The sequence below is a fragment of the Pundamilia nyererei genome, unplaced genomic scaffold (assembly GCF_000239375.1).
Source record: "Pundamilia nyererei isolate P.nyererei 1_Seehausen unplaced genomic scaffold, PunNye1.0 scaffold00271, whole genome shotgun sequence".
Taxonomy (NCBI): domain Eukaryota; kingdom Metazoa; phylum Chordata; class Actinopteri; order Cichliformes; family Cichlidae; genus Pundamilia; species Pundamilia nyererei.
The window spans coordinates 301,246-325,474 of record NW_005187672.1 but is presented as its reverse complement, the minus strand read 5'-3'; the positions used below and the strand labels follow the sequence as shown (position 1 = coordinate 325,474).

At 40.8% G+C, this 24,229-nt stretch overlaps 1 protein-coding gene across 2 annotated transcripts in view; it reads right to left on the bottom strand.

Moving 5' to 3' along the window:
- Positions 1 to 24,229, bottom strand: part of LOC102197824 (glucosidase 2 subunit beta-like) — a 161,475-nt gene that overhangs the window by 80,220 nt on the left and 57,026 nt on the right. For both annotated transcript variants that reach the window (XM_005750377.2, XM_005750379.1), the window contains exon 10: positions 11,316 to 11,385. In XM_005750377.2, coding sequence (XP_005750434.1) covers positions 11,316 to 11,385 — 70 coding nt within the window. The remainder of the gene's footprint in view (positions 1 to 11,315; positions 11,386 to 24,229) is intronic.

Genomic DNA, 24,229 nt, shown 5'->3' with positions numbered 1-24,229 from the left:
GTAAGGGTGTTTGCATGCAGTGCCATGCAGTATACTAGCTGCTGTGACAAAAGGGTATGCACTCGCTTTTACATTATAAATAACAGAACGGAAACTGGCAGAAGAGCAAAAGAAAGCCTGTTGTTGTTGTTTCATGTTCAAGCTGGGCAATTCATATAATGATGTGACATCATGAATGAAAAGGTGCCTTCCAATGCAATGCTTTTGCTGACTGAGTTAAACAGATCATCAAAACCCAACAAAGAAACAGACGCCAGTTATGCAGCAACAAAATCTTCCAGAAATAATAGGAAGTAAGGTCACATGATAATTAAAAATGTGTATCGTTTCATCTTTGCCATATTTTCAGAGTACAAATCAATACAAGCCACCACGCTGGCATTCAGCAGGGTCACCACTCAATGATCTATTTGTGTCTTCTTCTGTCTCCTCCGTCAAGCTCATTACCAGCAAAATGTGGGCTGAGGGTGAACTGTGTGGCTGAGCCTCAAGTATGTGCCCCTAATAAGTGCTAAAGCAGTGTGGTGGGCAGTGAGGGAGAATGCAAGGTGATAATTGAGAGCACAACAGTCATTTACAATATGTGCACCCTTTGTTTTAAATGTAGCATGCATTTCAGGCATCCATAGTAACAGTAAGTACTACATGCATATATACATACATACATAATTAAATTACCAGTACTGCTAATTTAAGGTAGCTGTGGCATAAACCTTACATTTGGTGGTGGACTAATACATTTTATATATATACATAAACTTAAACTAAACCTTACCAGATTACCAGACCTCGACAGATTTCTAAACATATTTCAACACAATGTTGAGCAGAAATGCTGACAGCCAGAAACGAGGAAAAACCAAAAATTATGTTACAATTTCATATAAACCACACGTACAAAGATACTGGGAACCCATCTCAATTGAACAAATCAATATAACAATGTAACAACCTCAATTATATCTTGCACACGGGGAGACGAGACCGTTTTGGAGGGGGATAATCTTGACTGAATAGATCAAAGTGAAGGGAGTAGATTGAGTCCACAAAGGTTTGACATGAGTTTGCGTGCATCTGAAATCTCAATTACGCTACTTTATTAAATTGATCTATCAGTAAACCCCTCCCTTATAGAAGTGCCTAATAATAGCTAAGCAACGATGGCCAGTATGTCTCAGTTTGGTTACTTATTTTAGTGCATTTTCATTTAGTCCACTGTGACCTTACTTGGGTAGTGCATATGTTTGGAAAGGTAGCACTGTCTCAAACTGAACACAGTAATTAGGGCACTTAATAAAAGAGACATTTATAATGAATGAGTGTGCTTGTATTGATGGCTACTGCAATTTGCGAACATTTGCAACATGTTGTGCTTTGGAACAAACATATTAACTTAAATGCATAACCACTGAATCACTTTACATCATAGTCAATATGAGGTTTCAACTGCAAATCTGCTACTGCTAGCTAGCTAGCTAGTGCTGATGATGTATTGTCCTGAAATTAGATAAATGAAATAGTCTGATGGTGCCGCTTTTTCTGCTGCATGTACAACACGGTGAACAGAACAGAGAAGTGTTTAGCTCTCAAATTTTTTGCCTGCATCCAGGTACTCTCATAGCACTCAATGTAGCCGTACCTGAGAGTGAAACGAGTGCACTAAAAATAGCAAATCTAAGTATGGATGCATGCAATCTGATAATCTACAGTAATGACAATATTTAAACTGAAATGCATGTATATTGCTCAAAAGTATCTTCTTAACGAGCCTTTCCGGAAAAAAAGCACAACATTATAAGAAAATGATCAAGCAATGTATTTATCTGCTCTATTATAACATGCTGTCATTAGCATATTCAGTTATCTACCCTCCTTAGGCACTTGCAGTCCCCAAACAGAACTGCGATGCTGTTAATAGTAATAAGCTTTTTTCCTTTGTTCTTCTGTTGCTCCGTGATCGTTCAAAATTGTACCGAAAACTGAAGAAAATGATTTCAGACAAACAAAAATATATATAAATTTATCTAAGCTTAGCAGAAAGACACACAATACCAAATCCAGGTAATCGCTGCTACCAAATCAAATCATTTCATACTCCAAATAATGAACTGCCACTTTTAAATTACAGGTATTTACAGTACTTTTCTCCTAGAATAGCAAAGAGTCTTTGTTGTGCCAGCGAACAAGGGAGGTCAAAACAAAGCCATTTATCTCTGTTGAGTTGGAAATTAACTTCTGCCTCCGAGCAATTCGACCTAGTAAGAACCCTGTTATGCTGCTGACCTCTCGGGCAACGTGCGAGTGTGTGCGTGTGGCAAAAATAGCACGGTGGTGGATGTATAACTTCAGCCGATTAATATCACATTGTTGACATGACACAACCGAGAAACAACGAAATTCTTTTAGTCATTCAAACTGCAGGATGAAGAAGGGACATGAATAGCATGTAAAATATGAAGGTATAGCTGCTTGCTTACAACTCAGACAATAAAAATGTGTCGCAGGACTTCCTCTATCAAAAAATGAAGCAAATGGGCAACAGTAGCAGTGTGGCACTCACTAACTGTGTACACACGTATGTGAAATGCATATTTGCACAGCGATATCTCTTTACACATTACATAACCATGATATACTGTGCATATAAGAGGAAAGTGCTGCTTCTAAAGATATCCCTGAGAAGCCTAGACAGCACTTCTTGCTGGAAAAAAAAAAATCAATAAAGCATGTCTGTGGTTTTGTGTTGAAGCTTTAAAAATTGCAAGAAACTAAAAACTCTTTTATAAATCAGAAAATTATAAAGAATACACATGGGGACTGCCCACTCACAATTTTCTGAATTACTTGTAGAAGATACGCACAAGGATTTCTGCTCATCTAAGTTTAAGAGAAGGCAGATAAGCCTCTGGATTCTCTGTTCAACACCTGATTATATTTCTCGGTCTTTTCTCTCTCTCTTTTTTTAGCAAGTTCTTCATAGTTCACAGGCACACGTGTAAAAATCCCTGAAGGTGTAGCCAATCTGATCTAATACCCTAAGACTCAGAAGTGCAAATGTCTTAAAAAGACTAAAGTTCTTCTTCTGGGATTGATTAAACCCCTAAATTCTCATCTGTGTCTCTAAATTCTATACTAGTGCTATTCCCATAAAAATAATGCCTATGCCTATGATCGTGCCGGCAGCCCTCATTCTCTTACTGACAGGTTTAGCAGCCACGTGGAAGGAGACATATGATTGTCCACACTGTTACGATGTGTGCATTTACTGCTTAATTTGTAAACCAAGAGGTCAAGTACCAGAGAAGGTGCTCTGGATTAGTTGGGAAACTTTCAGCTAGAGTATCTTAATGAGTTCCCGTCAACACGTTGGAGCAGAGGAAGAGCAAAAGACACAGACGAGGTGAAACAGAGAGCAGAGAACAGCAGCAAAACTTCATGAGGAGTCGCACACTGAGCTGAAACAAAACAGGTGGGCCATCAATCAATTAGAGAGGTTTAGTCAACAAATCAAAGCGTCCCAAAACTGATCCCAGTGGATCCATCGGCATGTGAGTGTGTGCATACAATAAATGATGTGCATACAATAAATGATGTGCTACATAAGCATCAGTCCATTAGATTACATAAACCAGCGGTCTCCAACCCCCGGGTCTCCAACCCCTGGGTCTCCAACCCCCAAGGCCACCAGTCCGTGAGTCGTTTGGTACCGGGCTCAGGTGTGAAATTAATGGTTTTCAGGGTTTTTATTGTTATTTTTTAATGGTTTTTATCATTAAATCTTCTCTTTTTTTTGGTACCGGTAGTGGTTTTATTTTGCTGTATTTATCCGCGACACCTTAAAGGCCGGTCCGTGAAAATATTGTCAGACATAAACCGGTCCGTGGCGCAAAAAAGGTTGGGGACCGCTGACATAAACAACATGAAACATCCTGTGGTTTATGTAAAATGTTAAAGGATTTTGCACAACCATTGTCTCTGATACAGGTCTCATTTCTCAGCGTCAAAGTCAGAACAACCTGGAAATATAACTACAAAGTTCGACAAGAAAAACTTGCATACTGTAGCTTTAAGATATCACCAGTTGTGGTGGCTTTTGTCTGCTCATCCACTTTACAGCTCCGCAAGCCTGAAGAGATCAATTTTCTGAGCTCTGCTCCCTTTTCTGTGGCCTCAGAGATTCTGTTATAGGGGATAATTGTTGTCTCCCATACATTCATACTAGCTGTAGGGACCTACGTGGAAAAGTACATGAAATGCAGTGCAGAAAAATCAATACAACCATGCTAATTGGACTCTCAGCAGGCAGGGCGGAAATGGCTGCGACTCGCACCCATTTCTACAATCCAGCGATGATGAAGAGCCAAATTGCATGTGACACATTAGACAGTGTACTGCTTAGTTACCAATAAAAAAATTAATTGTTTTAAGATCTAACTGCTTCCCATCTTAGCGTCAGATAAAAAAAAAGCGCTCACGCAGTATTCCCATTATAAATGAACAGATTCAAAAACAACCTATTCTACTTTTCTATTCTACGCCAGCGTTTAGACAGACCGTCTACTTCCTTACTTTGTTATATTAATATAGCAACACAGCATATAACCTACTTATCGAACGCTCTCAGTTTGAAACCCCCTGGAATACGTCCGCACCTACCAATGAATTACATAAAACAAACAAATCCCCTAAGAACAGAAAATTAAATGGATAAATACGTCTCAGTGATAGGAGACATGGCTGTAACCGAGAACATAATGAAAACAATGGCTGCGCATTGCAAAAGCAAATGTAAGATGCTAATTAAATCCCCTGAGTAGGTTGTGAAAGCGTCTAAATGACGCATAGTTTACCATCCAACGGGCATTAGTTTAACTATCGGTATTATTGTAATACATCTGTGCTATGCTCTAATAGTAGAGCCAGGACAAATATTTGAGGTTTGGCCACAAATGACAAAGCAATAACATTTTCTTGAATATATCTGTGAAGGTTCTCAGTCATCCAGGTCATCGTAGTCAAAGGAGCTTGCAAAGAAAAGCGCCTGGACTTCTTTAAGTTACTTGAAGACGTTTCACCTCTCATCCGAGAAGCTTCTTCAGTTCTAAGGTCAAATGGTGGAGAGTCCCAGATAGGTCCCACTAGGTTTATATCTGGGACTCTCCACCATTTGACCTTAGAACTGAAGAAGCTTCTCGGATGAGAGGTGAAACGTCTTCAAGTAACTTAAAGAAGTCCAGGCGCTTTTCTTTGCAAGCTCCTTTGACTTTCTTGAATATACTTTATTAAAAAGTTTCTTCTTGATAAAAATAGCCAAATATCTCACCTGTTTAAGCTCAGTCCCCCTAAAGCTCCCGGTTGTGGTATTTATTGTAAAAAAACAAATCTGGTGCCATTTTCTGGAAGGTTGTCAAGCATAGCACACTCACAGAAGAGGCCACCTACTATTACTACGGCTCAAAACAGATGCTGGATTTGTTTTTCTCCTGTTCTGTTGCAATGAATTTGGTAGATTTGGAGGAATTTGTAAAACAGGTTTAAAAACATGACTGACTCATAGATTTATAGCCTTTAGTTATTCTCATATTCAGCTTTAATTAGGCAAAAGTACATTTTTGTAACATCGTTCACAGAGATCAGTGGTTTGTGGAGGGTTTTTGTCCCGGGTAGAAATGGTGAATAATGGCCTGGTTTGGAGAAAAGCACTTAATGAATGTATTAATACACCTGTGATAAAAGTCAAAAATGTTTAAAATTTAAAATGACTGAATTCAAGAATTTATGACCAAATCATCGGTCGCTCACTAAAATTAAGAAATTAATCAAGTATAATGTTCAACCACCAAAACAAATTTAGAAATTCAAGCAAATAACTGTGATTTGACATCATAATAATAATAGTAAAATAATAAAACATTTTTTTCTCCTTTTCTATAAGTTAACAACAGTAACAATATTTTAGCAATAAAACTATCATTTTGATTAAAGAGCGTGGACATACTGGTGGGTTAACCGTTACAGAAACAGATATTAGTCATTTCTAATTTAGGTCACCGGTGGCTCAAAGCTTACATTGGGTGGTGATCTAATGGATTTGTTAAGCACTGTAAATATCTAAAACAGTAGAACTGTAAAAAATTGTAAAAATCTTGACGTACCTCAAATCAAAAAGTAATCAAGGTTATATGTGACCATATGCCAGCTTATAGTTCCCAGTATTCTCGCCTATAGATACAGAACAACACTAAAACTGTATGTATTTCCTAATAAAACTTGGGAAATGATGGTAACCTGGGTATTTTGAGTTCATGCTGTATATGTCACAGAGCAGAATGCACATATTCAGTTCCTCTGTAAACAAGCCAGCCTCACCAGAACACATTTAATGGTTTTAGCAGCTATGAAAGAACCAAGAAATCGCCCGACATCCCTAATTTTCTAAATCTAAAGAAAACCGGTAAAATGACTGGCTGTTGGCTGCCTTTGTGCATCCACTGTATGTTGGCGTCTGTGGTTCGGATTGTTTCTCTCGCTCTCTTTCAGACTCTGAATCAGCAGGTCCCTTCGGTAAACAAGGCAGAGTGATTGTTGGATTTGCATATTCCTGAATAAATTATATTTCATTTCTGAGATAAGCGGTGCACTACTGTTTGGTAGCTTTTCCTCCTCCTTCTCTTCTGCCTCCTCTCTACGCCATTCACGCATGCTGCCACGAATTAACCCTGATCATGAGGGACCGTGGCGAGTAAGAAAGTGCTGCTCAAAATTCATGTTTTCGGCGGAAGGAAAATCATGCCATTGGCCCCCGGTGGGGCCCAGACTGCCAACTACGTGTATGGTTAATCAGGGCTGATAATGATTCATGCCCATGTCTGCCACCAAGGAGAAGGATGGGAGCCACGCTTAGTGGTGTGAGATGGGGCTAGAAAGCCAGGGAGGAGAGGAGGTGGAGATTAAAGAGGCTGAAGCTACAGTTGGAGATGGAGGTGGAGAAGAGAAATGGGAAGATAAGGACAGTAGTGGAGAGGAGGCGACTCCCAAAGACGAGTCCGTGAAGGAAGGCAACGAAGGAATGCAAAAGAAGTCTAATCCGCTGGATTAGGCTGTTTAATGTGGGAGCAAATCACTATTTCGTGTGTGTGTGTGTGTGTGTGTGTGTGTGTGTGTGTGTGTGTGTGTGTGTGTGTGTGTGTGTGTGTGTGCAGCCAGACCAGCATATGGACATGTGTGCATATTCACAAAACTGTGTCTAATGGGCCTGGGTGAATGAGGTTCTTCATATGAACACATCTACAGACTGTAACCCCTTTTTAATTACAGCCCTGGCATGCTGAAGAAGCGACCACGAGGGAAGAAAAAAAAGAAACCTTCCATTAAACCACATGTAGGTCCAACACCCACCTCAATCGGTTCAGCTGATGGCTGCTTTTTTATTTCTCCCCCTAATTCCTCTCACTTCCTTGGGAGAATTGGGCTGGTGGTATTTTGGCTGTGAAAAGGAAACCATCGGACGGCAGGGGCATGAATATTCCAAATGACTAATGTTGCACATGCTTATTTTTGACATATCTGGCTTCCGCAGGGAAATAAAACACTTCTAATGCAGGGGGACCATCTGTTATCTGTTGCTGGTGTTTCAGAGCAGGCGGATTCGGTGCTCGCTCTTGTACGTGCGCGCACACACACACACATTAAGGATACACACAGGCATACAGATACACGCGCAGGAACGCGGGCAGACAGATCGACATGTTCTCACGCAGCGGGAGATGTGTCGTACGTAGCCGGTACGACACATGCGCGCACACACGTACTAACAGCAGAATCCGTCGGGAGCATGCACAACAGACACGCTCTAAACTCCTATACAAATTGAACACTCCTTTTTTTCCCCCCTTTTTTCTTTTATTCAGTGTGTTTGTCAAATGCACTGTAAATCACGGGGTGTAGGTGACTGGGAATGCACACAATTTTTATACTGGCCATAAATATTCTGGCCTGTCTCTTCTCTGCAGCTGGAGCAGGATAATATGCTGGCAGTGTAAAGGGGGGGAGGAGGATAGACTAGATGCACTAGATTCTCTCTTAGATTGGTTTGAAACTGTGGTCAAAGTAATAGTTGCAAGAGATATAGTAAACAAAGCTCTTGCATGCATGGATTACCTGTTTGTTATTTTCAGAAAATAGCTTCTGGGAGTGCCATAATACCCCTGTTCAGGCAATAAGGCGTTCTGGATAGCTAGATTTGCCTCAACAATATGTGATGTGTTTGAAAAGAGTCCACAGCACAGCTAACAGTGCAAAGATTTTAGATAAAGTGCAAAATAACCACTGAAATAATTAAATTGTAACACAGATATTGTTAAAGGTAACCTGGATTTTTTATTTAAATAAAATAAATATGTTACATACAGTAACATAATATATAAATGCATATTCTGTACTGTATATAAATGATGGCAGGACCCACATTGCTGTCACCTATTTATCTGTCCTGTTGGGGGCGCTGTGTAAGACACTCAGACCTATGCTATGATTGTTTTTTTTTAAACCATATTGGAGTCCATGCTGTTATCACATAATGCCTCTTAGCTTTATTAACAAGATGCACCACACAGACACAGATACCTGCTAATTAGTGTGAAGATATTAATTAAATTTAAACTAAAATTTCACTCCTGTGGAGGGTGTTAGTAGAATTAACCACAAGTTTATTTTAAATTGGTAGAGCAAAAAGATGTTTGCAGGATGGGTTAGCAAAGCGCAATTATGTCATAGACACAGGCAATATTAACTACATCATTACCAGACATTATCTGGGCTTCCTTATTAGTAACTCATCTATACTACAAGCCTCTGAAACTGATCACTTCCTTCTTTGTATACAAAGATGTGACAGACGTGTTATTCTCCATATATGAAGCTTTGTGGAGTTACTGCTTACAGTCCACTAAATACAATGATGTAAATGAAGGCCTTGTTTGTCTTGTGAGGTGCATTTGTATTGTCTGCGATCGCTGCTGTTGTGTGCTCCTCGCTGTTTGCAGTGTTTGACATAAAACTGATAAATATTGGGGGCTTAGTTCTGACGCTATTTGGACTCCCACACCTGGTTCAGCTTTAGAAGGATTTTAATTGGCTGTGCATCACTGCTGTAATGTTACACTCTCACCCCTGGTGGAAGTTTGCGATTGGTGATCCCGCGTTTTTGTGTTTTGTCTGATTAAAATGCTGTTGAAGGTTTGTGTGCTCCTATCGAGCTGTTATGAAGTTGACAATTAGATACAGACAGCACAACCCTTTTTTTCTACCAGGGCACAAACATCCTGACTTCTGCTCTGAAGTCGGCAATTTTAACAAGAGCGTCAAGAGTGGGAGTTGACTCATTTTTGGAGCCGACTTTAAGCGCCTGTTTTTTTTTATTTTTGGCACTTCCACGTCGGCCTAATTTTTTCAGCCACAGATTCTATTACCATTTATAAAACGTACCAATCGTGACGTTTTCGGCTACAGACATGGACCGATTTCGGTTAAAGCTGCTGAAACGCGTGCAGCACACATTTGACTTCCAAGAAAATCACAACCAAACAGAAAAAAATATATATTTTTGTCTTTGAAGAATGTGGTTATTATGAATTTTCCAGAGCACACCATGATCTTTTTTAAATGCTTAGTTTTTAAATGTACTTTAACAAGTGTGTAGCGCTGTAAAAACAAGTGCAAAGTGCAGGCTTTTATTATATGCACTGTTGAAACACATTTTAATATACTTGACATAAATTTGAGCATAATTACTTTATTTATGTGGCTACAGTACATGTGTATTATTCATCTCATTGTTTAGGCAATTTATTTTAATGTTTAGTCAAAAATATATAGTGAAAAAAAATAATATTTTTTTAACCCTAGGACACTATCGCCGGGTGATTTTCACCCGAGCAAATATATTTGATTTTCAATATGTTTTGTTTGTCTGTGTCATGGGTCCTTGTGTAGCTTCAGCATTGTCTTTGACATCTTTGAAGGCGTGGGTGTTTCCCTAACCCAAAGCCCACTTTCTCCTACAGGCATGTGTTCGGACGATTTTTACCCGGCAATAGTGATAGAGGATGAAGTAGGTTTTGGGTGGATTTCACCCAGTGATAGTGTTAGTGTATAAAATCAGGTGATCTTGCCGCATCTCAAGTCCTGATCTGTAGCGTGCTTGACATCCCTACCGCGGCACACTTGCAGGTGAGGCCAGACCAGTGGCAGCAGTAAGCAGTAGCCCCTTAGGGAGGTGCGCTGACTGCCCTGCAGGAGTGGACAGGAAGTGTGTCCACGCCATTACTACCCTGCGTCTATTTACTGCATGTAAGGAATAGGTAAGTAAGAGTGGGCCTGGAATTTGCATGTCATACTTATTTAGTGCAGTGATTATGACAAAATATCACAAAGTGGTGATTTCCAGGGGAATTCATATGATGAAAAAAATATTTTAGTCAACTGGTCATTTCCTCATGACTGGTCATTCTCCTGCAGCTGTTCGTGTGTCGAGACTGTGCTCAAATGTCCCAGGAATGGGTGGACCAAAGACCAACTTTCCAGTGTCATTATTTTTTTGTTTAGGATTTGTTTTTTATTGTCGAATTCCTAATTTTTCTGTAATTTTAGAGCATTTTTAGGCCCCCCCCCCATGACACTTCTTCTTCATTTAGTTAGACATGGCACAGTTGAAAATAAAAGAAGACCACTCCAATTTGTCATGTGTTGTCAGATTTTGATATATTTTGATGCCAAGTACTTTTTGGGTATATTATATTGGGTAAAAACCACCCGGCGTTAGTAATGGTGTTACGATTTATAGCGATAGTGTTCTAGGGTTAAATGAATGCTTATTCAGGTCAATTTTAATTTGACTTATTTGTAAGTGATCCAGTTGTCTGAAAAGTGTCTCCTCTCTGTTAGTCGAGCCCTTTTTACCATGAACAAGTATCTATGATTGCACCTTAATTTCAGGGAAGCTGTGCAAATCCTCTAAACACAATGCAATTACACACACCCTGTAGTTGATCCATTGTGGATACATTGTTAAAATAGTATCGCATTAATTAAAATAGGCCAACAAACCTGTCAGCTCTTGTGTGGAGGGTAAAAATCTAACAGAAAAAGAGATTAATGTATTCTGAGAAATCAACTCATAAGCATGTGCAGCACTGAGAGGCTTGCTACGAACATTATCTTGTGGCTACTTTGTGGTGAATCTTTAAAAGAGGGGTTTTAAATTGTGAGGGGAAGGGGCGAGGTCACTAGAGCAGTGGTAAGGTTTAATAACTCACCTCTGTCAGCTGCCTTTAAGTGAGGATCTTCACTGGAAAGACTGCCTGGAGCACCCTGCGTGTCTTTGATCTACAAGCACATAATGGAAGCAGAGAGGGGAGAGAAAACAAGGTCAAAGATCTGCACACTTGTGAGACCTTGGGTATCACCTGCGTTAATGTATAAAGCGACAACAAAGGCGCCCGTGGATGTGTGCGTGTGTAAGACATGAGAAGCTATTTTTTTTTCTTTTTTAAGAACATTTCAACTCAGGTCCATGACTCTAATATACACCTCCCACCAGAGAGAGGAGACACTTGTTTTAAAATACATGGTTCGTCTCTGTGCTGAAAGAGGCTCCCGGGAGCCTCTGCAAGACAGTTTAATGATGAAAGACAACATGTCTGGATGCAAGTGTTTGCTTTCAGATCGCAGGGGAAAAACAGGAAAAAGCCAAAACTATTTTGGGTCTTTAATTTTCTTTTAAAAGATGCCACGTTCATTTCTAAAGATTCAAACCGCGTCGAGGAGCCTCACCTCACGCAAGGTAGGTTTAGATACAGTAATCGCCTAATCCCTCCCAGAATAAATATTTTTGGAGTATTAAGCTGTGGCAGCAAAACATATGAAAAATATGAAATCTCAAAATATTTATGTTTATCTGTAGCTGGGAATCTACCTGAGGTTAGGAAACGTGGATTATTTCAGTCGAGCTGTATTCTGTTGTTGATGCTTGTAGGCATTCTGTATTAAAAAGAACATTTTGCAAAACATGCACTCTTTCTGGAGCTATCATGATGTTGAGGAGGACTAAATATGACAAGATTCCCACATATGGGACGGAGGAAATATAGGTCTGATTTGATGACTTGTCGCATGCTGCATGCTGTCACATTTTTTTCCTTCACTGGAAACCAGACTGTAAACTCAACTGTGCGAGTGAGAGGCGTTGCCAAATGCAGTGTGACTCACCACCTCTGAGGAGAACAAAAACCTGCTTAAGATCACGGTGACATCGCATGCAGTGTTTGCAGTTCCGAATATTTTTGACAGATTGGACTGAATACAAATGTGAAAATTGTCATGCAAGAAAGGGAAAAAAGAAAAAAACCTTAAGAGAACATGTCACCGAGTAACTCTGTTTGACAAGCATTTTAAAGAAACAACACACAACGTTACTCCCATGAAGCTTTGTGAGCTCAGGTTCTGAAATCTTCAAATCTGCCAGGGAATTTGTACTGAACCTATTCGATTGAAATTATGCTATTTTATGTGTTAGAAATCAGCAGGGATAGCATAAAGCAGGATAGACAGACGCAGGAACCTGTATTTTGAAGCCTTGATAACAGCTTTCATCCCACTGCCATCTTTTTTTTTTGTTAGAGCCAAAAGTGACCATATTCAGAGAATATGCTGGAGTGCTAAATTATTTGCTAATGCTTGTGACCTTGGTTAACAAGGTAAGGCTTAAGACATAGATCCCTGCTTATTGCATTTCAGCTACTCCTTTGTTACCGCAGCAGATAGCTCCACATGTTTGATTTAGCAGACTTTTACACAGACACCCTTCCCAAAAGAAGGTTTGGAATTGAACCAGCAGCCTTTCACTTGCATTTAAAGAATGTTCCAAACAGGACATTTATTAAAAAAGGAAAAAAAATACAATAGACACTATAGACACAAACATCAACGAGCAACACCTGCACTGGTTAGCAATGTGTTAGCACAGTTAGCACTGTAGCTTCACTGTCGCTAGCAGGTTCTGGGTTTGAACCTTCTGACTGGCAGGGCCTTTCTGCATGGAGTTTGCATGTTCTCCCCTGCACAGGTTTAGTCTGGCATAGCTAAAGCCCCGCCCCCACAGTCCAGTCCAAGCACATGCATATTAGGCTAACTGCTGATTGTGCTATGATGTCAACTATGATGACAACTCGTTAGCTAATGAGTGTGCCGTTTCACACCACAGATAATTCTTCATTCAATCAATCCTTCAATCCTTCAAACAACTTTTCGATTAAATGACCTGACATGATCGACCGATTTCATAAACTCAGCAGGTTTGTGTCAACTCAGAAAGCAGTTTCACCATCGACTTCTATAGGACCGGAAGTATTTTTGTAACTACAGCTATCACCATCTGGTGGCCTTTAGACAGAATTCAGGGAGGATTTTAGACACTTCTGCATTAGCATCTATGGGCAATATGGACCCATTCCCTGATGCTAAACTTAATAAGCAGTCAACAAACCTGAAAACAGATGGATTAAAACCATTTATTCTACCATGCTATATTTTGGGTATTTTATCGTGCATTTTCAGAGTCAGCCTCTAGTACCTTTTCGATAAACTGCAGTTCTGGTCAAACATTTCCTACTTTTTTTAAGCCTCTGAGCTGTCAAACTGTGAACATACAAATGCCAGTACAAAAGGAAAAATACAAAAAACAAAACTGAAATGATAAAAAAAAAAAAAAAAAACACAAGGTCAGCCAAGTAGTAGCTCACCCAACTCACCATGAAATGACAAACGCAACACTGATGTTGAGCACACTTTGAACATCCATTAGGTAACCATTGTGTGCACGTTTGATTAAAGTCTGACCAATAACTGTGAACTTTGGACGGACAGGTCGATGGATGGACCAGTCATTTGACTGGATGTGCTAAAAATCCCCAATCTACAAATCCCAATGAAGTGCATCGGTGTTTCAAGGACACAGGAGCTGATGCATTTATTATCAACACATTTACAGCTCACTAAACAGATTACTCATTAAAGTTTTCTCATTATGCTAACAGAAAACATAATTCAAGCACTATTATGTTGTTTTTAGTTGCATACAAATGCAATTTCTAAAGAGTAACAGTTGAAAACACAAACTAGCTGCTTTAAATTATTAATTCTTCTTCGTTCACCTTTTTTCACTCCCTGTGTGTTTATGCACCACTCTGCATTTAATTATGAATTATTATTAATCTCTTGGTCTCTCCCACAGCGTGTCTTTTGTCCTGTCTCCCTCCCCTCACCACTAACCTCTCTCAGCAGATGTCTGCCCCTCCCAGAGCCTGGTTCTGCCGGAGGTTTCTTCCTGTTGAAAGGAAGTTTTTCCTTCCTACTGTCACCAAATGCTTGCTCATATGGGTCACCTGACTGTTTCAGTTTTCTCTGTATTATTGTAGGGTCTTAATGCCTTAATGTGTTATCTAAATAAATTGGAATTTAATTTCTTAAAATGGTTCAGTATACAAAAAGTGAGGAGAGCTTAAATTTTAGAATCGCAATACCAAACATGCTGGCTAGTTACTACAATTAAATATTATGTGGGGACAAAAACAATTTATGCTAGCTTGCTAATATGCAGTATGCAATGTAAATAACATAACATACTGTGCTAGTCAGTAACTTGGTCTAGATGACCAGTGAATATATCCATGTATGCTTTATTTTTATTGAACATATAAAATATATTTCAATCCTTTATCCTTTTCCATTCATTTAAAAATCCAGCTAGTATTGCGGAGTTATAAATAGATACAGTATCTTCGTGACAATGGTCAAGGTTCGCCTAACCACAAAGACCTCAACAAGACAAGTTTCCTGCACGTAATGTGGTACTACCACAGGCAGAAATGATGGAAGCTTCACTTCAAGTGCAGTCTTCTCATTCTACCTATCTCTTCACATCCACATCATTCTCCAGTTGTTTGTGTCTGAGAGTGAGACACTGGCAGAGTAAAGCCTTCAAGCAGCCAAATACGCTGCTCTCAGAAATCAGCCGGCACAAGAAAACAGAGGCTTGCTCTTGAAAACTGTCTGCCTTTGAAGGATCTTTATTCTCCGCTCCCCAGCTGCTGGAGATGCGTGTAACTGCTTAGACATACAATGGGTGCATCGCGGGTATTTGTCCACGGAGAGCTGGGCCCAGTAAATGAAAAGAGGGGCACACATACCCAGGAAGCAGCTAATTAATTGACAAGCAGATATTTCGGAATTTATAATCATCAAACAGACTTCATTTTGTTCCCCCACCACCATCCTCGCCAACCCGTTATCCCAGGCGACTTACTTAAGAGACTTATCTTATAAATACAGCCCTAATCAAAATAAATGACTAAAAGCTCTGAGGGAGTTGAAGGCTATACACATTTACATCAGAGGAACTGATGCAATTTAAACAGCCGCCTCAGCACCGCTGAGTTAGGATTCTCTGTGATTTGAACCTAACTTATGTAATACTTCCACTGTTTTTTCTTTTCTTTTCTTTTCTTTTTTTTTTGGTTGTTGTTGTTGCTCAGTTTGGCAGACCTATATTCATGACAGCCAACTAGGAGAGACAGAGCCTCCCTCTATGTGTGTGTGTTACACTGAATTCCCACAGCAGCATTTGTGCGCTGTGAGTGTATCATATTATAAAGATTTTTTTTCTCACATCCTTTTGTGTCTATTTGACTTCACCGTGTGTGTGTGTGTGTGTGCTCGGTGCACATCTGTGGGATTGCCCATCTCTCAGCATTGGTTCAATGCTTAATATTCTTCCTTCTGTTTCCTACCGGGTATACATTTCTTGTAAAATGTAGCAGTGAGAGCGTTTTAACAGCCAGTGGCTTACAGGATCATTTACAGCTGGCCATTGACTGTCTGGCTGAGAAGCAGAGTGGCTGATGGATAGATTGTCAAAGTTTCACCTCGGTCCAAGTTTTGATGGATATGTTATAGCCACAAAGCCCAATATAACAGACTGCACAGACTGTGAAGCCGCAACTCACCGAGTATAAAAGCCCAACAGCTTTCTGTTGATTTAAAGGGAAGCTGTTAGAGAAATTTAATACACCAGCTTCATCTGTACCGAAGTCATGTTTAGGATTAATGTGGAGACAGCAGTGTTTATGACACGACGTGTATCTTTGCACAGGAACCGAGGGGCAACGGCTCAGTGTTTGCAGAGCTCCTCTGCCTCTTGACACTGTTGATAACACAAAGTGAACATGACTGCGGCATTTGTAGAATCAGCAGTGTGGAGTAAAGGAGGATCGACGTTGTCACGACTTAGAGTCAGCAAACCCATTTTACCATCCGACCAACCGAACTCAAGTCATTGCACTCTACTGGTAAAATCGGTTGTTTTTCATGTGTTGTCTTACAAAGAAGGACCATAAGAAGAAAATAAGAACGTCGGCTCACAGCACATCACAGTTTACAGATTACCGTCCTGTGTGAAGCATAAAAAGAAACAATCTTAATCTTGAGCACAGTTTGGGTGAAGATCCATTAGCTGACTAAACTGTGTTAAGAGTAGTGACTTGTGAATTGTGGGTGGTATGAGCCATGGTACGAGCTCAGTGGTCCATCAGTGAGATGAGCTAAGAAGATGGATTGCTAAATAGAGCATTTTCTGATTTGTCAAATCAAAAGCGCAATCAAATCTTAGAGAAAGTAGCTTCAGTCTTAAAACAAATCCAAATTTCTGCTGGTTGGGCTATGACAACCAATGCAACCTCTTCTCTAAGGATGAGGATATACAGCAAAGATCCTTTACTATATCCAAAGGTGACTCTAGAAGCCTGGAGATTTGTTGAGATGACAATTCGCAGATCATGCCCGCTGAATTTAGTTTGGTTTCTGTAATTACTATGGAAAACATTTGTGTATCACATTTAAAGCTGAAGATCAAATCAGCACGTTTCATTTACTTTGACCCAACAAGTTATGCACAGTGAACTCAATGCAAAAGCTGCAATCGTGACATTTGCTGAAATCACGTGATTCACACTATTGTTCAGTCTGCTGCCTTATGACTTCGGTGCCCACTGGGTGTCATACCATAACCCTCAGTAACCAGATGTCCTGTTGCTGTAAATTATACATGGACCAAAAATGCTAATTTTATACACAGTTCATAACCTAAATGATGCTGATTCCCTGTTGACATTATGTGGCGCTGAGTTTGATCAAATATTTGACGATTAGATTAAACGCAGCACCAGGGATGCTACTGAAATTTTGTGGGTGGCACCAATTTGCCAAATCCACTAGCACGACCCATAAGATATGAAAGTCTTCATCACGTCGGATGTGTGTGTCAAGTTTCATAACTTCTCAAGCTTTCTTGGCCCCTCAGCAATAACTTCCTCTTTCATGGTGATTCATCATTCCACCAGGTGGAAATGAAAATTCACAACTTTCACAGAGAAGCATCGTCAAGGTCTGAAGTTCATTTAAATCACTTTTGAGGTGGATGTGGTAAACCTCTCTACTTTCAAGGTTAGGCTTAAGACTCTTCTTTATGATAAAGCATCTAGTTAGGGTTGGATCACGTGATCCCGTATCTGCCTTTAGTTATGCTGCAATGGGTCTAGGCTGCTGGGGGCTTCCCATGATGCACTGATTGTTTCTTCATCACCACCTTTTGGCAAGCTTTTTGTTTATACCAGTCAAAGCAGATGGCTGCCTATCCCTATGGCTGGTTCTGCCGGAGGTTGCTTCCTGTTAAAGGGGAGTTTGTCCTTCCCACTGTCACTAAGCGCTTGCTCGTGGGGGTTGTCTGATTGTTGGTGTTTTAACTGTACTGTAGTGTCTTTATAATATGAAGCACCCTAAGATGCTGTGATTTGGCGCTACATAAATATAATGGAATTGAATTGAATGGCACCTATAAAGAGAGGTTCATCAAAGTATAAAAGGCCTCCTGTCGGTTTTGTGGTAGTCTAACTATTGCTGGCTACTGGTGTATAGGTGTGTTCAGGTAAGGCAAAGGTGAAATTTGTTGAAAGTTACAGCAATTTTGTGCTTTATGGTAAAATATTGAAATCATGCTATTTGATGCAAACTCACTGTTTTCAAGAATAAGTAATCCAACCTCCTTATAGCTTTCCTGACCAAGTTTTAGATGGCTCAGGTCAACCTGCTTAGATCAGTGCATTAAAGTTCAAAACATGTCATTTCCTGTCAGTAGGAATTGCCACTGACCGTTATCAAACATGAAAAGTCTGGTCTAGATTCTACAGTTTAATGATGACTGAACTTCTTTACCCGCACCAAAAATATTAAAGTGCTCTGTCTTTCCGTTCATTCTGTTTAACTTGGCCACATTTTAGGATCTGATGCTGGCAGAATTTAAGAGTAGATCAAGGCAGCACAGGCAGTGTGTGCTGGTGGAAGAGTCCATATGTGTGTCTGAGAGACAGCGTGTGTCCTCTGCGAGAGGTAAAATAATGACAGGCGAGAACGGATGGCTGGTGACGCGGTGACGAGGAAAGCGCCACATATTTTGGGCCTCAGGCTGGGCAGATGTGAAAAAACTTCTTCTCTTTTCCCTTCTTCCCCCCGGTTGCCTTCTCCACTCTTCCTCGCACCACCCCTCCCTGCGACGCTGCTCAAACAAAGGACACAGACGCCCTAAGTGGTTTTCTTTTTCCGATCCCATACGTGTCCGCTGGCGCTTTCGCTCTTCTGTATCTCGAGCTCGCAGCGAGAATAGTGACAGAATGAGTCACGGTGGTTTTTTAACGAGTCAATCTTTTGATTAATTTTAATGGCACTTGCTAACAAAATCTTCTTTCACTGGGAGAGAACGTTCTTATTATCACACGTTAAGTTGTGTTTTTGCATGAGATGAAATTATCTTTGACAGAGAGAAATATTACGATTCCAGATGTGCATTTTGCACCTTTTACTGTGTGAGTCATGCCTTCTGGGAAGTGGCACATAGTGTCGGCATACAGTGTACAAGCTACTGCGATGAACTATTAAAAAGAAAAACACGGTGCAGAATCCAGAGACTCCAGGTGAGATAACACAGACTATTAAGGTTAGTTAAACCCGCATTTCTCTGCACGTATATATCAGAAGGTGATGGCTATCAGCGCTGAGAAAAACAGCAGCTTGTGCGACGCACTCGCACTTTCAGGTCATGCCAGTTGGCTCCTCAAAAGCGTGACAGCGATGAGATCCAGACAGAACAGGAACAAGAAAGTAAAAGAGCAGAAGGGGAGAACATGGCAGCCAAGAACTACCACTTCAACATCAAACGAATGTTGTCACAACAGAGCAACAGAGCCACCCCTTTTAACTGTGACACCATTCAGCTGCTCATCACGCTGAGCGGGGCAAGGCGGAAAGCTACTGTAAGTCAAGCACAAGCACGGTGTTTATTAAATCAGAGAGCTGGGAGCGGAGAAAAGTGTGCATACTGTCTAAGCGGCGTTAGAAAGGCGGCCTTTTTCCTCATCCCTCCATGAAAATGAAAGTTGGGAAGGGAAATGAAGTGTATCTTCCAATGACAGTAACGGCGATCAGCGAAGCTTGAGAAATATGGTTTTGAGAGCTTGGTGCTGGAGTTTGTAAGAGCCAAAAGAAACAATATATGTGATAATCTAGAGGCATCATTTAATGGTTTCTGATTTCACAGAACGGTGCGGCTTTTTCGAAATCAGAAGGGAGAAACGGGGCTGTGAAGGTTGATGACGTAGCCATTTATGTAAATGTGTAAGTTGCTGAAAGAAGCAGTTAAGTTTCTCTATAATCTTTAAGGCGGGTAATCGTATCATTTAGTGCTATAAATGATTCAGCCTGTGGGAAGGGAAAAAAAAACAGATTTTTATCCATATGTTGGCATTTTAGCTAACAGTGTCAGATGGATCAGCAGAAGTTCTGTAGTCATGCTAAATTTTAAAGAAACAGCTAAATGATCAGGAGCCAGACTCTCAGCTGAAAGAACTGTTGTATCTCTGACAGAAGGAAAACGTGAGGCAGGAAAAAAAGAAGAAGTAGGAGTGTCGGGGAGGCAGACCGAAAAGAAAGGCTGTCTCCTAGCGGACGCCGGCGTGCGGGGCTTGTCAGTCGTCATCGCGTGCCACTCTCCTTGTGAAACTGAGGCAATATACCCCATGAAATATTCACCAAATTTGTTTTTGCTTAAAAAGGAGTGGCGAGGGGAGGGGGTGGCGGGGAGATGAGGAAAATGTGCTACTATAGATAGATGGAGAGTCCCCCAAATGCTTTTGATGTCAAGCTTGCTCAGGCTTTTTTACATGGGGTGCGACGGGGACACCAGCAGGGGGTCCATTAAATGTTCACACAAATGTACCCTTAACAGCACATCAGTCTCCACAGCCTGAGCTCCCAGTCCCCGACATACTCTTCTAATTCTGCTGTAATCTTTATATATCCAAAGCTTTTGCTACTGATTCTTCTTTTTCTTTATTTGCATTGTGATGTTTGATAGATGTGGCACACTGGGAAAACAAGCACTGTTAGTCTATTATGGGTAAATTACATACTGAGGATTTATTGCTTTTAAATATTTCAACTCAAAAACTGTACATTTACTGCCAGTCAAATCAGTGATATCGAACTGCAGTTACCACCAGCTTTAAACACAAGTGTTCTTTCAAATCCAAAACCCAGAAATACAACGAAAACAAAACAAATAAGTAAGAAAGTTGATGTGCGAGCTTTTAGTGGGCTGCACAAATTCCTCCTGAAATGTTATTTACTGTAACTAAGGCCAGCAGTGATGTTGCAATTCTATGAAAAGACAAATGAGGGAAGGTTAACGTCATTTAAAAATGTACAAAAAAAACAAAAAAAGACTGAATAATTAGGTCCTAATTAGGCTTAGGAGAGTTGGTGATTCATTAGCCGTGTTTGCTTTCGACGCAGCAAGTGCTGTCACGGCTTTTGTATCTGTGACTACCTCCGTTGCCGGGATGAGCATTGTGCAGGGGACGTAAGCATGGCGTGGAATAACAACATGCCATTAGCTGCTGCAGCTGCTGCGAATGCTTTCAATACAACACAACTGCACACAGTCCCTTTGTGTGTGTGTAATAAGGTCAAGACTGTCAGTTTTGACGTAGCACATTGTATAACACACCCCTCTCCTGATCAGGAGTTTCAATGTGGGCGTCTCAGGAAAATGAAAGAATGGTAACATATGTAGTTGGGTTTTAGACGTATCTGGACAGCAAGCGAGAATTATCTGTATTCTGCTGATGCTTAGCCAAGCTGCTGTTTTCAGTTTGAGGGGCCTCATGCCGTGATCACACGTCTCTCCGTGTTCCTTTTTAACTTGAAGCCGGAGTTTCGGAGTTTCAGATATCACACCCCAGTTGTCCGTGTTCCAGTGCTAGCAGAAAAAGCTGCAGCAGGTTCATGGAGTTAAGCTGCCCAGGGCTCTGTGTACAAGCCCAGCTCCAAAAAAGTTGTCATGCTGTGTAAAGCGGAATTTATGGTCCAGCAGAGGTAGCACAGGGACGGCCTCTCTGCCAGGTGCAGGCGGGGTACAAAGTATGCCGATGTGTGTGGGCCACTCTTGCTTGTGCTGTTGTTGGTCTGTCAGCCAACCGTGGAGGAAATCGAAGCTATAACATAGAAACAGCTGAAGTGGAACCGAGTGTTAAAAACTATGAAGTGTCCACTGCAGCCACCGTCTCTGCTTTTCCTGCTGTATTTCTTCATCTTTTAAGTTTTTTTGGTGGTTCTCCTGTTCCCAGTGAACTCTGCTGTTGGTCCCTCCCCTCCCCAGGCCCTTTTGTTAACCACTCATCATCCGTAGACCCTTCATCTGCTTCCACCGACGTGCAGTCAGGATCTTGGAGGTCTGAGGATTGTGGTTAAAATGTAAATAAAAGCTAAATTTAATAATGTGCAAATCTCATAAACTCACATTTTCTCAATACCAGAACATAGAAAACATATCAAATGTCCCACTTTCATAAAAAACACCGGCTCATTTCAACTTTAACGGCAACAACACATATTATAAAAAGTTGTGACAGGGCCATGTTTACCACTCTGTAGCATCCTCGCTTCTACTGGCAAACAGTCTGCAAACATCTGGGAACTGAGCGGACCAGCTGCTGGATTTACAGGAGAGGACTGTGTCCCATTCTCGTCTGATCCTACTGTAGGTCTTGATCTCCTTTTTTTAAATTTTTAATTTCATGTTGCTACAACTGGTTTTAGTCAGCAACTCGACACCCGGGGTCTTCTACTATGGAGCCATGCTGTTGTAATAGGATGGTGGTGCTTTTGGATCATATTTTTTGCATGTCAGAGCCTTTAGCCTGGATTTGTGGATGTCGTGGTTAGCTCTGTTCATGCACAGTGATTCCTGGGCCCATGCAGTCGCTTCCATGAGAGACTCATGCCTGTTTATAAGTGCTGCCCTTACAGCTTACCAGTATGTTTTTTTGGCCACATCTAAAGAGCTGTTTCTAAAGGCTTGGTTTCACTTCTGCAGACTGAGAACGGCCCGAGAGCCTCTCGGACCCCATGCTGTGGCTTCACAGTAGCAGCTTCCAGATGCAAATGCCAGCCCTTTTAGTTGCTTAATTGATGAAGACACATCAAAGGAATAGCCCACACATGTCCATAAAAAAGCTTTTGAGTCAATTGTTCAATTACCTTTTGGTTCCTTGGGGGGGAAAAGGTAGCTTCATATTAAATTAGCTGTATTTCCTTAACACTTTCTCCAATTTTGAAGCGAATAGCCTCAAATTAAAGCTGAGAATCTGCACTCCAAGCCCACATTCATTATGTAACTGTAACACGAATGCTTCGGTAAGCAGCTGAAACTGAGCATATGGCTAGAAGGTAATGGCTGTGACGGAGAGGCTTGATTGCATATTGAGGAGCCGATATGGAAACTCAGATGATTACAGGTAGATCGCAACCTCTTGACAATCTAAGTATCATACTGATGTTTAAGTGGCATACAGAAGCTGTGAGCTTCCAACGGCAAAGCATCTTCATGAAAATGCATTACGAGATCACAATCAGTCCACGCGCACATTTGTAGCGGTTTTTCAGATATCTGCAACGTCACAGCAAGTAAAATACTTTGAGAAAAAACAGTGGTGAGGTCGATAAAGAGTTCCTCTCGCATCTCAAAAAGAGGAAAGAAATCACTTAAACTGTAAATCAGTAGCACAGGAGGACAGTACAGTAAAGAAAAAAATAGTCATTCCTACCTAATAGCACATTAGCACCTAAGCACAATGAACAGAAAGCAGCTTGTGCTCATTTAGTAACACACACACACAAAAAGCTTTTGTGCGCCACATACGGTTGTATTTATAGGTACAACGACAGTTTGTAGGATGGCCTCGACCTTTTGGCTATCACGTGCTCTGTGGCCGTGGCCATGAATAAATATTATAATACCCACTAGAGTACTAAAATCTCAATGTTTATGTAGCTCTTTGTATTCAGTGAAAGGTAACAAACACTCGTCATCTTCAGCATCTTAGGGTTCACAGAAAAATGAACATCTGCATAGCTCGAGGGCCATATCTGGACACTTCTACCAAGCAAGACTCTCAATGTCTGCTTGCCTGCATTGTGGCTGTATAATAGTGAAAGGAAGGGATTGGACTTAATAGAAAGAGAAGCAGGTATAAGAGGTAGGAAACCTTTTCACTCTTAGCCTAGCTGGTCTTTACGTTCGGCTCGTTTTTGCCTTTTCTGGTTATATTGATGCGCCGTGGTTTGTTTTGTTTGAAGCTAATGGCGATCCAACGAAAGAATGAACAGTAAACAAATAGACAGACTCAAAACTGATTGAATGGGAGCTCACATATATTACAGCCATTCCACGTCCACGGTGTAGAACCGCAAAGTTGGGAAGTTGGGAATTCAGTGCTTCCTGAGCACCAAGTGAATCTCGTCTACATGACCATCAGTCTCAGTAAGCATGACGTGTACAAAGACGAATGCGTTGTCAGAGCGACAGGGTTGTTTATTCGCTGTTCGGTAAAGTGCTTCATCATATAAAGCGTTACCGCACCTAGCTGGCATAAAAAATGTATTCATTTGTTATCAGCCATGGAATTCCTTCTTTTATCAGTAATGATAATAGAGTCGATTTTAACATTCAGATAATTGTTACAGGGGTAAAATAAAAGGCTGTTCTGGTAACTTTTATGGCACATCA